At 43.8% G+C, this 15145-nt stretch overlaps 1 protein-coding gene across 1 annotated transcript; it reads right to left on the reverse strand.

Moving 5' to 3' along the window:
• Positions 1 to 53: 53 nt before the first annotated feature.
• Positions 54 to 13954, reverse strand: RTRAF (RNA transcription, translation and transport factor). The gene is made up of 8 exons (XM_037393592.1): positions 13762 to 13954; positions 11858 to 11982; positions 10245 to 10344; positions 8994 to 9080; positions 7771 to 7859; positions 4700 to 4768; positions 966 to 1014; positions 54 to 407 (listed from the first exon to the last, which is right to left on the reverse strand). Exons 1-8 carry the CDS (start codon positions 13820 to 13822, stop codon positions 253 to 255), a joined length of 735 nt encoding a protein of 244 aa, XP_037249489.1. The 5' UTR covers positions 13823 to 13954; the 3' UTR covers positions 54 to 252.
• Between the last annotated feature and the right edge of the window lie 1191 nt (positions 13955 to 15145).

Raw genomic sequence — 15145 nt, forward strand, 5'->3', positions numbered from 1 at the left:
CCCTCTGAACACAAAGCCAAACACAATGAAAAACTTATTTGCCAACTCAGAGCTAATCAGAACAATTTGTCTATTTTTCCCAACCTTGTTTATTTAAAGAAAAATGATAATTCATTAGAAGTCAGAATTCAATTTCCTGTTTTCTTTCAAAACAGTGAAATAATACCATCTCAAACTGCATGCCAGAGTTGTGGAGTTGTATCTAGTTCCTAATTGTACTAAGTACACAACAGACTAAAAGATTTTATCTGTTCATCTCCCAACTTTCCCCAGTCTGTGGTCCGTCTTGGGATCAGCAATAATCGCCTGAACTGCTACAATCGCTTCATTAATTTTTGTTTGCAGCTCTCGGAGCTCCTCTATATGCAGCAGACGGAGAATTTGGGCAGCTTCATTGAGAACAGCGTCTGGGTGAGTTGTAGAAAGAGAAGTCGTATCAATCATTGTCATCTGACAAAGGTCTTAAGAAAAGCTAGATCTAAGTTAATGCTCTGCACTCGTGGTTTTCATACTTGAAAAAGGAAACAGCTTTCCCTGCTGCAGCCAGACTAGTGGAGTCCCAGGTCATCTGGGTATTGCTTACAATATAATCGACCCAGTCACAACAACGATTAGATTTTAGGTAAATCATGCAGCTAAAACACGAGGAAGCAGCACAGAGGTCCTCTGCCGGTAAAAGCAAGATTTGCAAGACAACAGTAGCGAGGTGCATTCCCTCTGCTTGCAAACGTGGCTGCCATTAAAAGCCGTTATTTAAACATTACTCTGAAACAACATATTCCACAGCTAAGATTTATGCTTTTCTGTTCCAAAACAGAATGCTCAAGAGTGCTCTCTTGCTGGGAGGGAGCAATTTTTTCCACTACAGGCTTTTTACTGTACACATTAGCCACACATTTGACAGTAATATACTTTGTCAAAGGCAAACATCTCTATTTAAAAGTAACATTAAGATAACTGCTTACCTCCTGTGTCAAAACCAAGAATGTGCTTTTCTAAAGCAACAGGCAAACCCTTTCAAAAGAAAAAGCATGTTCAAATATGATTAGAAATGTCATTTTGCATGTTTGGAAAATGAAAATCAAGTACTACAGCAGGTAACTGGAGGAGAGGACACCCGAGTTTTGCTTATATAGACACGTGTGACATCTTCAAGAAGTCATCACGCATAGTTACACACAAGTGCCTTTGTGTCCTGAAACATCAGACCCAGAGTAGTAACAAAGAAAAATCTCCACGCTGAATAATCCCCCTACTTGTCAAGCGAACCCCATTGGATACACACTGCCCACATTCAGTCCTTAAAAGGCTAACAGCACTGCGAGAGAACGCCCAGTCCAGCAGCATCGCTACCCAGACAAACAGAAAGCAGCACAAACCAGGCTTTCTTCAAAACTGCCTTTCAACAGCTGCCAGTTTTCAAAGCACCGGCTGATTTGAGAGTTGTAAAAATTCTCTGTAATCGAGTTTCTCAAGCACTGAACTTGCGGCCTCCATCAACATCCCCAGAAGCATTTTTCTCCAGTATTAAGTTTAGGAATAAAGCTAAACATTCAATTTTCTAAACACTTGCTCTATTACGACAGTACAAGGAAAAGTTTTGTTAGTGGTCATTTATAAGCACTGATCTCTTGCCTTTACCCTCTCGACCTGTGGAGGAGCAGTCATGCTAAACAATCACTCATCATTTTTCAACATGCACATAAAATTAGGTTTAAGCAATGTAAATGTTAGAATTTGCTTTTACTACCTCTAACTTTTTTCAATGTTTGCCTTGGCACATTTGCCAAACGCCTTGCATTTGGCACGATGAGAACATTCAAGTTCAATAGCATTAGTTTCTATGATGATGGGGTTGTAAGACTTCTAAACAGTGAGGATTTCTTTTAAATGCTTATATATTAGGTAAAAAAGAATTTCTGAGTTGATCAAAACACACACCAAATACAAAATGGTGACTAACACGAGAGTTACCCCATTTTCAAAAAGTGGTTCTTTTCCATGGCCTTTACAATAAAATGGCTGTTCAACTGCAATCTTAAAGATACAACTCCACTGTTAAAATCTAATCTTTTGTTGGTAAGGATGCCACTAATGCTACTTCAAACAGCTTCTAGCAATATCAGACTTCATATATACACTTTTTAAGAAATCAGGTTTATACTTAAGGCTACAATTGCTCATTGCCACGCTAGTTAGTATGTTCCGAGCCACACGAGCAGCAAAACACCGATTCAGTCGGTTCTTTGAATTCCCCAGGGCCACTGCAGGTACCTTCAATGCTGAGTGACCACAGTGGCACCTTCAGGGGTGGCCTTTTGAGGCTACACCGTGGTAGCGGAGCATTACTTACCCTGCCTTCCTCCCACCACCCCGCACATTAGCTCCTTTTTGGCTGGTGGAAGTTGTCTTTGACAGCAGTAGACTGGCCTTCGCTAAGCCCCACAGCAGTGGTCTCATAGCAGGTGCTGAGCTCTACAGGCACCCACTGCTGCTACAACTACAATTTGTGCAGCAGCATCAAACAGGGAGAGAAATGAAGAGCACCTTTAAAATTTGTAACTATACAGACTATTTCATTTCACAGCCTCATTAATTTAAAAATGCTGCACAAAACACTTGCAATGGGCCTGACCACTGCAGCCACCTCCCCAGTAACTGGAAGTGTGAACCAGAAAACTAGATTCCCTGGGAGTAGGAGGAAAAAAAAGATTTCAGAGAAGGGGTGAAAATGTATCCACTTTGTTGTGCCTTCAAATATGGTCCAGGTACAGCCTTCAGGAGCATCCTTAAAGCAATCCCGAAAAGCATTTGTTGTAACTAGTCCTACCTAGGATACACTTACCAGGCAAGAAAAGCTCAGGACAGCCTACAAGTCTGATATAAAACTGAATCCTGCCTTGACATCCACTACACTGAAATAACAGCCAGTCAAAATACAATCTAAAACCAAAAAAAACCAGTGTCATGTCTCATCTTGAAAACCACATCTTGACAACCCAACAAGATAAATCTCATTTTATTTGGTACATTTAAACCACAAGCATAGCAGCATAAGTCTCCTCAGCACTGTCCTCATACATATCTTTCAGTCAGAGAACACTTTTGTATCTATTTTATCTTTTCCCCACTCCAACTCGATATTGCCAAGAATGTAGCTCATGACGTTTTGTATATTAAGTCATCTGCCATGCAGCAGTCAGACATTTATAACCTGTTTCCAGGGACAAGGCTTAACATACACAGTGTCACTGCCGAGTATTTTGGCCATTAACAAGACAGCCAAAATCAGGGACAGACGTTTTATTCTTTGTCCTCTCCTTCTATCCTGCACCCTAGCAATCACCTCTCCTTTTAAGGTATTTTCCTCATTTATCTGGTACATTATGATGTTGACAATTGCTACTGGCACAGAAAATTGTTTTCCTGCCTCCCATCTCCTGCCTTTTCTCTACCTCACTTGAAATTTAGCATTCCTAATGAGAATACACTCCCAGTGACATATATCATATTCAGTGACACCTCAACTTAAGATCTGACAATGTTTTGAAGACCTATCAAATATGAACAATTTGTTGTGAAAAAAAAATCCACTGTTCCTCAAAGAAGCCAGTTCTGCCAAACACACAGAAAATCTCATTTTGATCCCCACGTCAGCTATGCAGCTACGTAAACAACAACTAAAAGCATCTTTTTATTAACATTAGTTATAGAACCTAAAATGAATACAGCAGTCTCAGCTGCTTCATATTTTCCTACTTTTAATGGTTTTATGGATATACAAGACCAAAGCTTTGATTTATTGTTCCACACTTCTGGCAGTTACCACACTGCAACTCAGAGCACCTGCGATTACCACTTAGTAAACACCGTAATCACTGTTATGATAATAAATAAACCATGGACTGTTCTGAGCAGCTGCCAGAACAGGTAAAGGGACTTCAGCTCTTTGACCAGATCCAGTGGCTTTAGCAGGGACAATTCTAAACATACACCTGCAGGGCAGGAGAGGCTGCCTTCCCTGGCTACGCCCAAGTCCCGATGCCAGCAACTGCTGTGCCAGATGCCAGAGAGAAGAGCTGGAGAACTGGGATGTTTAAGAAACTACAATCTGAAAAACCACAGTCATCCCCTGGAATGTCTTACAGACAGACAGCTTGTGGTCAGAAAATAATTCTGCAAGATCTGAGGTTTCAGTGCAGAAGTTTCCTTCACCACCTCTTTTTGGGGAAGGGAGGAGTTGGATGTCCAGCACCCCATTCTCAAACACACACCAGGTGTAGATACAAAGCAAAACACTCCATACAATAAACATTTCAACCTGTTCACACAACCAATACTGCTGATTCCAAGGAAAAGCCAAGTCATACATTTCTTCTCATACCGTAGGCTTGCTGCACTGAACAGTAAGGGTAATCCTCTAGCAAATAACTAATGGAAACAGCTGTTTACATGATATATCATACAGGTATATATATTTGTACTCAACTGAAACAAAGAAAGCTTTGTATTACTACTCTCCATAACCCTTCTGGGTCTTTTACAATCAGGATGGTGAAGATAAAGCATGTTTCCACCACCCTCCTAAACAAAGTGTTTAAACAAACCAGTTTTGACCGAGATGGCAGACATTTACATCTACACTACTTTACTCGATACGGAATAATTAAAACTAGACTCATGCAATGTATATACAAACCTCCTTGGACTGACTGGCCTTTGCTATGGCATCCTGTGTCAAGCGCTCTTGAACCAAAATGCGAATTGCCTAGGAAAAAATTTAAGATGTGAGATTAATTAATTTACGTCTTGATGCATTTCTCAGCAATTCCAAGGAGGCAACATTATAACCTGGCATAACCTCAAACCCACAGTTTTGTGCAAGACTTCTTGGAAAACTCTTTCAGACCTTAAGCCTTTTCAAACAGCGCTCTTCTTTGCAAGTAGTATCTTACACAGGTGTAGTCTCTTTGGCTGTGGCTTAACCAGAAGCGACTATTACACTATTAATTTCAGCCACTATTGGGCCAGGAACCACGAATACTAGGAACAGTCAAGAAAGCTTGCAATTTTTAGCCTGGAGAAAAGGAGGCTGAGAGGAGACCTTATCGCTCTCTACAGCTACCTGAAAGGAGGCTGCAGAGAGGTGGAGGTCAGTCTCTTTTCCCAAGTAATAAGGGATAGGACAAGAAATGGCCTCAAGTTGCACCACGGGATGTTGGGGAAAAAAAAAGTCTTCACCAGAAGGGTTGTCAAGCACTGGCACAGGCTGCCCAGGAAAGTGGCGGAGTCACCATCCCTGGAGGTGTTTAAAAGACATGTAAATGTGGCGCTTAGGGACATGGTTTAGTGGTGGGCTTTATGATCTTAAAGGTCTTTTCCAACCTCAATGATTCTGTGATTCCAGAACAAGCTGATCATGATCCCAAAGCAGCAGCACCATTATTTTTCTGAGATCACACACCTTTAATGCTGCAGCAATACAGCTTCTTCAGGAAGGAAATCCTGTTAGCGGCACCTTTTAGTAGGTGCTGAACCATCTTCAACATGCAGAGAAACCTCGGGCAGGGCTACCCACCCAGATTTTAAAAAGACTGAGAGCAGAAAGGGATTATTTTTAGACACAGGAACAGCCTTGATTTTAACAATCCTGCTGCTCATCTGTTTTTACTGGCTCCAGTACACAGCATGAAATCATATTGGAGTGATCAGTTACTGATACCTACAGCTGTAAATGCCTCTAAAAATAGCTGAAGGAATACCATGCAGGCAGACTTCTACCAGAAAGAACTGGGTCTGTCAAACACATTCCTCAGACTTCCCCTGATGAGTAGCCAAATGTGACAGAAGCAGTCTTACTGCTTCTATTTCTCCCCCAAGATTTCTCCCAGTTTTGGTCATGATGAAAGTTGAAATGACACTAGAAAGTTGCCACTGAATACTTCTCTAGAAATCTTTCTAACTGAAAGGAGTAACCTGGACAAAACAGTCATTTGATGAGGAGTTTAATTTTAAATTCCAACAGTGAAACCAGACCTTGTATAAGAGAATTTTGAGTGCCTTTTGCATTAGAAAAAGGATATCCAACTGTGTTACACAGATGGTTTCTGATCAACTTGCCAGATTTAAATTAATAAAATGGGACTCCAAATATCTCTCTGCTCACTCTGGCCAGATGTCTGTGGCACACTTGCACCCTTTGGCCTTCTCTAGGCATCCACTCATGAGTGTCCGAACTGGAAAGGGATCATAAATTCTCTGCATGCACACTGCAAACCGGCTTACTGTGGTGTAGAATTAAGAGTTTCACTGACACATTCTAGCACCATCAAACCCTGAAAACTAGCAGTGCTGCTGTTCATGTACCATAAACTGCAATTGCAGGAATCTGTTCTCACTGTAATTAAAAGCAAGAAGGCTCAGGCTGGTGGTTTTGTCCAGCCACCTCCATCTAAAAAAAAAGAGAGACTAGAAAGAAATGTAGAAATCATGACAAATTTAAATACATTTATGCAGAAAACACATTCTGCTGTCTTCAGAGTTGCTAGTACCAACTGAGATTAACTCAGACACAGGTGTTCTAGACTCAAGACAATCCTGCAAGACCATCTGAAGGAACTCTGTCTACTAAGCGCTGAGCTCATGCTGCAGATCCTCCAATGACCATTCACAGGGTCTCCTCTCTCTACGAGATATCCCTTTTCACTGATTTTTGTACAGTTTTCGGGGGGTTTTTTGGTAGAGGTTTGACATATGAGAACTCCATCTCTCTCAAAAGGTTGATGAAGGGTTCAAAGGCTATTTTGGCAAAGTGAAGGAGGACACCATACTGGAAAGAATGAGAAAGTGGTTGATGGCATAACTGCAGGCTGTCACTTTCTTAAGAAACAGTATCATGCTAACCTGGTACAAGTATACCTGTTATAGACTTACATACGCTATATAAAACTTCAATGCCCACGGCATTTAGTTTCTCCAAAATAAGTTTAGCAAATATCACAGCTACTGAACAGACCTTATTGGTTTTTTCAGTGAAATGAGTTTATTGTGGTGCCAAACAAAACTAAGCTTATTTCCATATTATGACATGATCAAGTAGGAACTAAGGATTGCTACAGTCTCAGCACATACAGTACATGTTCAAACCAAAGTTTAGAGAGAATTACAGAGTTCCATCACTAAGTCACAGATTTTCTCAAAGTCATAAAAGAGATGCTTTAGAAAATGAATTAGCCTGCATTTAAAAGCCATGACTAGTTGTCAAGACTAAAACTCAGTAGTGACAAGGGGTAAACAGTTCATAGGACCAAAAGGCGGAGGAAGCTTTTAACTGTGGCTCCTCCTTAGGATGCCTGTTTTAAAACATCCTTTGTATCACTTAGCCTCTGTGTTTTCAAGTTTTGCTTAATTTCTAGCACAGGAATACAATCTTCTCCTTTAAGTGTGCTCCTCAACACTTCTGAAGCTCATTAAAAACACATAAAGTAGTACTTTAGCTAACCCAGAACACCTCAAATCCTGAACAACAGTTCTTTGTGTTGGAACCCCAGGAACTCAGCTACAATTGAACTGCTTACCACAATAATTATTCCTGCATTCATTTCCATGATTTATACTCTGTGTTCTTATCTGCTTGAAAAGGCACATACAGGATGAGTTTTACTTTCTATCTGTGCCTAAGAAATCACAGTTATCAGTAACTCTGCACCACAAGCTATTACACACATACCAGCCACTGGGGAAGAGAGGTCTGAAAATTGTGCAACTCACCTTAAGCATCACCAAGTAGTCATCATGTCGCTGAATTTGAAGCAGATTAGCTAAAGCCATCACTCCAGCCTTGAAGTCAGGATTATTCACTGCAAAAATAATCATCATAATTAAAAATACGTGCCAGTTTAACTGGCTTTCAAAAAGACAGAATTGGCTTCCTGACTCCACAGTGTCAGTCTGGTCTCAAGGACAGGCAAGACCATGGATAAACAGCTCTGAGCAACCACTTTGTCTGGCTACAAAGCAAAGTGTGCACTAGGCTTTGTAACCAGGTTGCAGAACACCATCTGAGCACAAATAGCATTGTTTTCAATGCCAAATTGCATTGCATATGCTCTAGCACACAGGAAACCTGTGTTAAGTCTTTGAAAATAAAGCCAATTACATGTAGGTATTCTCTTTTATATACCTTTCTATCACTGCAGAGCAGAACTGTGCCTGCTGGGCGAGGCAGGGCCAATTCCTATCTGTCTTTTTGCAGGAGGAGCAATGGGAGAGGACCTGGGGGATTTAGGGCTAATTTTAGCAACTGTTTTCCACCACTTCCATTGTGGATGTGCCTAGCAGTCAGAAAAATTAAAACTATTGTGAGAGGTACAGCTGGGGAAGACCAAGCCAATGTGTAATACCTGACAGTATTGAAGTAAACAGTCTGCCATCATGTTTCCTTAGGCTTCTTTTTTTTAAAAAAAGATATGTTAGAGTCCATAGTCAAAAGGTATCTTGCTATTTAAGCCTAACCCAGAGTAAGCACTCATGTTTTATAGAGCTCTCCGCAAAGCTGTTAATGTAAACACCCTTCAGCTCCTTCCTCACTACCTGATAAGAGCCCTTCCAGCTTCTATCTGATCAAGTCTCCAGGCACCTCATTCTGCTGAGAAAGATTCTCCCCTCTGCCCTTCCCCTTTTGCCCCCACAGAAGCAGCCCACATCAGTGCACATCCAGTCACCTGGGATTCACATGGAACAGTTCCTCTTTCCTTTAGCAGGAATGCAAACAAGTGCAAACTCATGGTAACTCTGAAAACACTGTTCACAGAGAGGCAGTTTCAGCCAGCAGCGAAAGAATATATGCACTCTGCATTCCTAAAGCTTTAAACAGGGCTTTAAAAAGTTGTATGTATCACAGTATTGTAACAACTTACAAATCTGAAGAACACGCAGGCCATGGAACACATTCACGTGTGACACATCCATACAGTAGGCTGCTGCACACTTACCATCCAAGTTAATCAGCGGTTCTGCATTTTTTGCTGTATTGTCAGTATTTTTAGCACCATCAGGGGTAGAGTCCTTATACTTATCAGCTGTTAAAGTAAGAAGCAAACATGAACACCATTAGAGCTAATGACAAAAATAACTAATTTAAAGTTTAGTGCCAAGCTGTAGTTTGCTATAGCTGTATTTTTGGAGTGTGATAATTGGCCAAGAGCCTTCTGGGCTTTTATGCTCATGGTTTGGAGCTCCTCAAGCACCCCAAAGGCTGCAATTCCAGTGAGCTACCCTAACAGCTCCCATCTGCAGAGAGCTATCCAAGAGCAGCATCAGAGCATGCTCCACACTTATGTAGGGCATTATGCTCTTGATTAAGGCTTTTCCTACAGTCTTCATCCCAGAAGGCTGAACAAGCTGCAGCTTACTTATATAATCCACCAGTTCAACTAGCATTGGCCCTCTGCCTCAATCAGCAGTGTATGTAAGGCTCAAGAACTACAGACTGAAGTTGGTCGTGATCAGCAAGTAAAACATTTCCAGTAAAGGCTTTGTTTTATAGACTGTAGCATTCATCTATGACCCACACAGGGTTTTCAAGCTTTTTGAGGATGGGACCTCCTGGCTCCTCCATCTTCATGTAACCCTGAGTCACAGGCAGCTCACTTTCTCCATCGTGAGGGACTGAGAACCAGTTCTACAGATTGCAGGTATTTATATCTCATCCCTAGTCTCAGGCAGAGCTCAGCCCTGCAGGAATGAAATGTAACAGAAAACCATACTTTGGCTATTATTATCTATTATTATGTTTGCCACCAGTAATTACATTTGTATTTGCACTCTCACAATAAAGATATGAACCTGCTACTGACTGTCAAGATTTAACTTTGTCAACTTTTTCATAACCTTGCCCTGGTTCCCAAGTGTTCCGGATCTACTCCCTGTAAAACAAGGGTCAAGTAAACGTACTGCTAAAGAAAATGCATTTAATACACTTTAGAGTAAGTTTTTTCTGGATTTTTCTATATCCAGAAATAAAGTAATAAACACAAGTATGCTACTGTGCTGTCCCAAGGGAGCTGAAGAGAAACAGTTCACATCTGAGTGTGGCACAAAACCAAGCAAGTGAAATTATATTTTTATTTTTAAAGACAATAATATATAATCTTGACATTGTCTTAATTTGACAAATACTTCATAGAATTAAATAGGAAAACATTTCCCTATCATTATGAAAGATAGAATAAGTTCACACATACCGTTATCTCCATACTCGAGCCTAACCGCTAAGCCGAGAAGCCAGTCCACTGTTTCTTGTCGCTCTTGTATTTTGAAAGGACAGTTTACATCTTTCATATACTGAGTAGAGAGAAAACAGATATTAACGATCTGTATGAATCAGCTAGGAGCACAAAACTGTTTTGTGAACAGTCACTTCCCACAGACCTTACAGTTGTTAGAAGATAGTTATTAACAAGAAGCATCATTGTGAAACGTCCTGCTGCGGCATCAGATCCATTTTAGACTGCTTCAATCCACCGTTAACTCAAGTCTGCCATTTAGTAATGGCACCCGCTTTTTGATGAATGTTAATTGTGAGACTGCAACCAGATAAACCAAAATACCCCTTTTCTTTGCTCTCTGTTCATTTCAGACAGTAAGCGAAGGCAAGGGGAAGGACAGAAAACAAATTACAGCAAAAACTTTCTATTTAAAGCAGGAAGGAGGAATGATACTACCTAAGGCTTTCACGATAGTGGTACCAGAGGATTCTGAGGGGCAGCAGAAGTAATTTTCCCTTTCCTAGGGACTCTGTATAATAAGAGAGGACAAAATGTGGCTGGGACAATGTCTCTGCTCTTCTGAAGCCAGAACACCAGACCCAACCTGCTGCCAAGACTCACAAAGTCCAGGACGTAGTGACATCCTGCTGTGCCCCTTTGCTGGAGCGAGAGAAGTGTGACACAGCCTCTACTCCAGTAGCAGCATAGAGGGAAAGGGCACAGGGGCCTGAGAGCACTAGCAGACGGGGATCCCCTGGCAGGCACACAGAGGAGGACAGCCTGGCCCAGCCAAGAAAGATATCACCAATACCCCAACAGTAACAGCTGCCAATAATTTTAATAGCATGCACATTTATGTATGTGATATCAGAATTCTTTAGGTTCCCTCCTGCAAAACCTGACCGCTGCAACTCCAATCCTCCTGTGCAGTGAGCAAGGCAGGTGGTGCCAAGGGAAAAAAAAAAAAAAAAAACGCAAGATGAACAGGCACTGAGTATTACATAGCAGCATTTTCAGCTCCTTGCAGGGCTGTTTTGAGAGAAAGGAAATGGGAACCAAGAGGGAAAGCTCAACAGCCATGTGATGACTCAAAACACTCACAAGAACACACACAAATCACTCACAAAATAATGGCTGCTTGCCAGGCTTTGCGATAGCAGTGAAAAAAACATCTGTCTGAAGTAATACGAGGTGCAGAGATGAGCTGCAGTAGCTTTCTTCCACATGCCTGCAAAGCCTGTGAGTACATTAGCCTCATCTATTTTCCTTTTGGTACATTAAGAATCATTAATGCAGAAAGAGCTGTTTATTTGTAGTCAATCTTCCTTCTACTTCAAGAGCTGAAATCAAATCAGGCAAAAAACATGAGGATTGATAGCCCACCTACTGGAAAAACAAAGCTGAGTGAAAGTTATGTACAAAGAGTCTACCTAAAGACCTTGTAACTCCTACAGTTTGGCTTCAATAATACATTTAAACACCTGGAAATGTAAAAGTTCAGACAGGACAAATATTCAGAGTAATTTATATTCAACCACCACAGCAGCTGTTAATCATCACTTACATTGTTGTCTGAAACAATGAAATACCTTTTCAAATGATTTGGGCCAGTCATCGCTGTGTATATTTCTTAAATTCCCTCGGTCTTCAATCTTGTAATGTCTGATTTTCTGGTCTTCAAGCCAGACAATAAAATTTCTGAATTCCGTTTCATCTGTTGGGAGAAGTAAACAAAGAAAGAATCAACAAATATCTTCAAGGGCAAAACCAAGCCCTTAAGTTTTGATCCAATTCATACAAACAAATACTGAGGCTCCTGAGTGCTTTCATAGTTTACCATAAAAAAAGATATATCTAACACTAAAATCACATACTCCAGGATAACATCTGACAAAAACTGAGCACTGCGTGTTTTTCATTTTTCAACTCACACCAAACTGGCTATGGTTGACTGATTAAAAGGCATCAGCCAACGGACTGTTGTTATTGGGAATACAGCTATTAAGCAAAGAGGGAAGGGTGAAACACTGATAGAGAAATTCAGTTCTGAAGACTGTTATCTGGACAAACACATTACATGGAGCAGTAACCCCCATCTCTTCCAAAGAGCAACACACAGCTCGTGACTATGCAAAGGCATTTTCTTCCTTCGCTGCTGACTCAACATCTCATTATTTGGGAGCTGGAATTCCACAATACAAGGACTGTGGTCCAAACAAAGATATTCGTATCGGACAAAGCAATTAGCCCACACCTGCGTTTCAGTGACTGAACTCACTTCTGGACACAGCACATCACAGCTCTGGAGTAACATTAGCCTCTCAAAAATCAGCTGTGATATTTTGGCTTTGGATGAGGTTTAATATCTCAGGTTAATGAATTTAATATCTTCCTGCATCTCAGAGTGGGGTAAGCACATCATTTTGCCCATCACTGACAAGAATGATACATTTGGCCCTCAAAAGTGTTTTTCAAGTGATATAAGTCCCCTTCTTCCACCACACGCATTATAAGAAGTAGAGATGTAGTCACAACACGCAAAGGAAAGCTTTCAGACCTTTTAGAAGTTCTACACCGACAAAATGAACCTTTAAGCAAAAAAGAAATACCACCTATAAGGAATTTAAGACCTACAACAAAAAAGATGCCAGTAAACACATCTGTTGAGAGATAAGCAAGTCTACCAGAAGCACTGAAAGAAAAACAACCATTAAAAAGGATGAACTGAAGCTTACAATTTAATACACTGTATAAGTAAAATCTGTTACAGAGCCTTTTCAAGCAAGAAAAAAAGTTAAGTGTTGCAAAAACCAAACATCAAGTATTGACAAGTATCAGTGCATCAAAAAATAGCTCTAATCATGTTACTAGACCACGCTTATTCCTCACGCTGCCTCTGCCTTGCTTCACGTACAGGACACCCCAGGCTGCAGTGCTAAAGGCAGACTCAGCCAGCAGTCGAGGGTGTTTTCTGTGGCATGAGTGACTCCTGTCCCTCACATTACATAAACCAAAACTCTTCACGGGAGGAGACCAAGAACAGCAGCGACACTGTTTATCCCTGGATCACATCTCCACTTTTGCTCTGTTCTTACACAATGCCCAAAGAGCCACCAATGCCAAGCAAACCATGCACACCCGCTGCAATGCCGAGGGGTGTGTGTGTGTGTGTCCCAGTTTTCCCGGCCTAAGCTCGGGATTTCCCCTCAATACTGTGCTGCGGCTAAAGCGAGGAGCCCAGAGAGCAGCGCTAAGGCTCAGAGCCCAGCAGACCCTTCCGGCCCTAGGGAGGAGCAAGGGCGGGAGGTTCCCGAAGCGCTGAGGCGAGGGGACGGCAGCAGGGAGAACGAGCCGCACCGGCAGCCCCCGGCCTCGAAGAGGGGCCCTGGGGGGAGCCTGGGCCGCCGGTGTGTAAGGAGAGCGGTGGAAAGGCGAGGGGAGGGGGAGAAGTGACGTTGCAGCGGCCCCACGGAGCCCCGCCGCAGCCCCTCACCCCTGCAGTTGAAGCCAGCCGGGTTGTGGTAGTCGAGCGCCGAGAGCTTGCGGCGGAACATGGTGCCGGTGCCGCCGCCTCCGCCGACGGCCGGGCCTAGCCGCTCGCCCCGCTCAGGCCGAGCCGACAGGCCGGACAGGAAGGAACGCCCCCTTCCCCGCTTCCTGCCCACCCATTGGCTAGCACGCTGAGCGGCAGCCCCCACGGCCAGTGGAAAGATGGAGGGGGGTGCCGGGAAGGGAAGCGGCCCTACATCCAGCTTTATTGACACGACGGCGGGCGGACAGTGACAGGGGCGGGGCCTGGCGCCGTGACGGGGGGAGCTGTGGAGCGCGGGCGGGGCTGTGCTGGGGAGCGCTGGGCTGTGCTGGGGAGCACTGTACTGGGCTGTACTGGGCAGCATTGCCTTGTACTGGGGAGTATTGGGAAACACTGGGCTGTAATGGGGAGCACTGGGGAGCGCTGGGCTGTACTGGGGAGCGCTGGGCTGTACTGGGGAGCACTGGGCTGTGCTGAGGAGCACTGCACTGAGCTGTACTGGGCAGCATTGCCTTGTACTAGGGAGTATTGGGAAACACTGGGCTTTACTGGGGAGCACTGGGCAGCACTAGGGAGCATTGAGCTGCTGGGGAATACTGAGCTGTACTGGGCAGCACTGGGGAGCTGTGCACTGAGCTGTACTGAGAAGCACTGGGGAACACTGAGCCATCCTGGGGAGCACTGGGCAGCCCTGCAGAGCACTGCACTGAGCTGTACTGGAGAGTACTGGGGCAGCACTGGGAAGCATTGAGCTGTACGGGGGAGCATTGAGCTGTACTGGGGAGTGCTGCACTGTACTGGGGAGCACTGCATTGAGCTGTACTGGGCAGCATTCCGTTGTACTAGGGAGCACTGGGGTGACACTGGGGAGCACGGGGCAACACTGGGGAGCACTGAGAAATACTGGGAAGCACTGGGGCAGCCCCAAAGCACTGCCCAGAGCTACCTGGGGGCTGGGTGACACAGGGGCCTCATGGCTTTCTGCCCCCCCATATCTGCCCCACAGCCACCCCGGCACCACCTGAGGGGCAGAACGCCCCTGGGGGCGTCCCGTTGGGCCAGGCCACCTCCCCCCAGCTCCTGGGAACCCTGAGGGGGCTCCGGGGCCAGCCCCTGGGCCCCTCATGAGCAGTGCTGGGGGGGGGGCACTGCTGCCCTGGGGGCATTTCTGGAGGCAGGTGGGGCCATGCCCCAGGTCCCTGGCTGTGGGGGGCCATGGGCAGTGGGGGGGCTTTGCTGTCAGCTTTGCGGGGGGTGGGATTCCACCCTTATTCACCCTTATTTTGAACACAGCACTGCTGCAGCACAGGGGCCACGTCCCTGATGAAATTAAACAAGAGCAGAA

The sequence above is a fragment of the Falco rusticolus genome, chromosome 7 (genome assembly GCF_015220075.1).
Source record: "Falco rusticolus isolate bFalRus1 chromosome 7, bFalRus1.pri, whole genome shotgun sequence".
Lineage (NCBI taxonomy): Eukaryota > Metazoa > Chordata > Aves > Falconiformes > Falconidae > Falco > Falco rusticolus.

Excerpts from the sequence above, each read along its gene's own strand:
- RTRAF (XM_037393592.1), bottom strand. The coding sequence starts at position 13,822 with ATGTTCCGCCGCAAGCTCTCGGCGCTCGACTACCACAACCCGGCTGGC. Across the intron at positions 7,860-8,993 it reads ACCGCTGATTAACTTGGATG|TGAATAATCCTGACTTCAAG; the intron begins GTAAGTGTGCAG and ends TTATTTTTGCAG. Across the intron at positions 408-965 it reads TCTTGGTTTTGACACAGGAG|ACGCTGTTCTCAATGAAGCT; the intron begins GTAAGCAGTTAT and ends CAACTCACCCAG.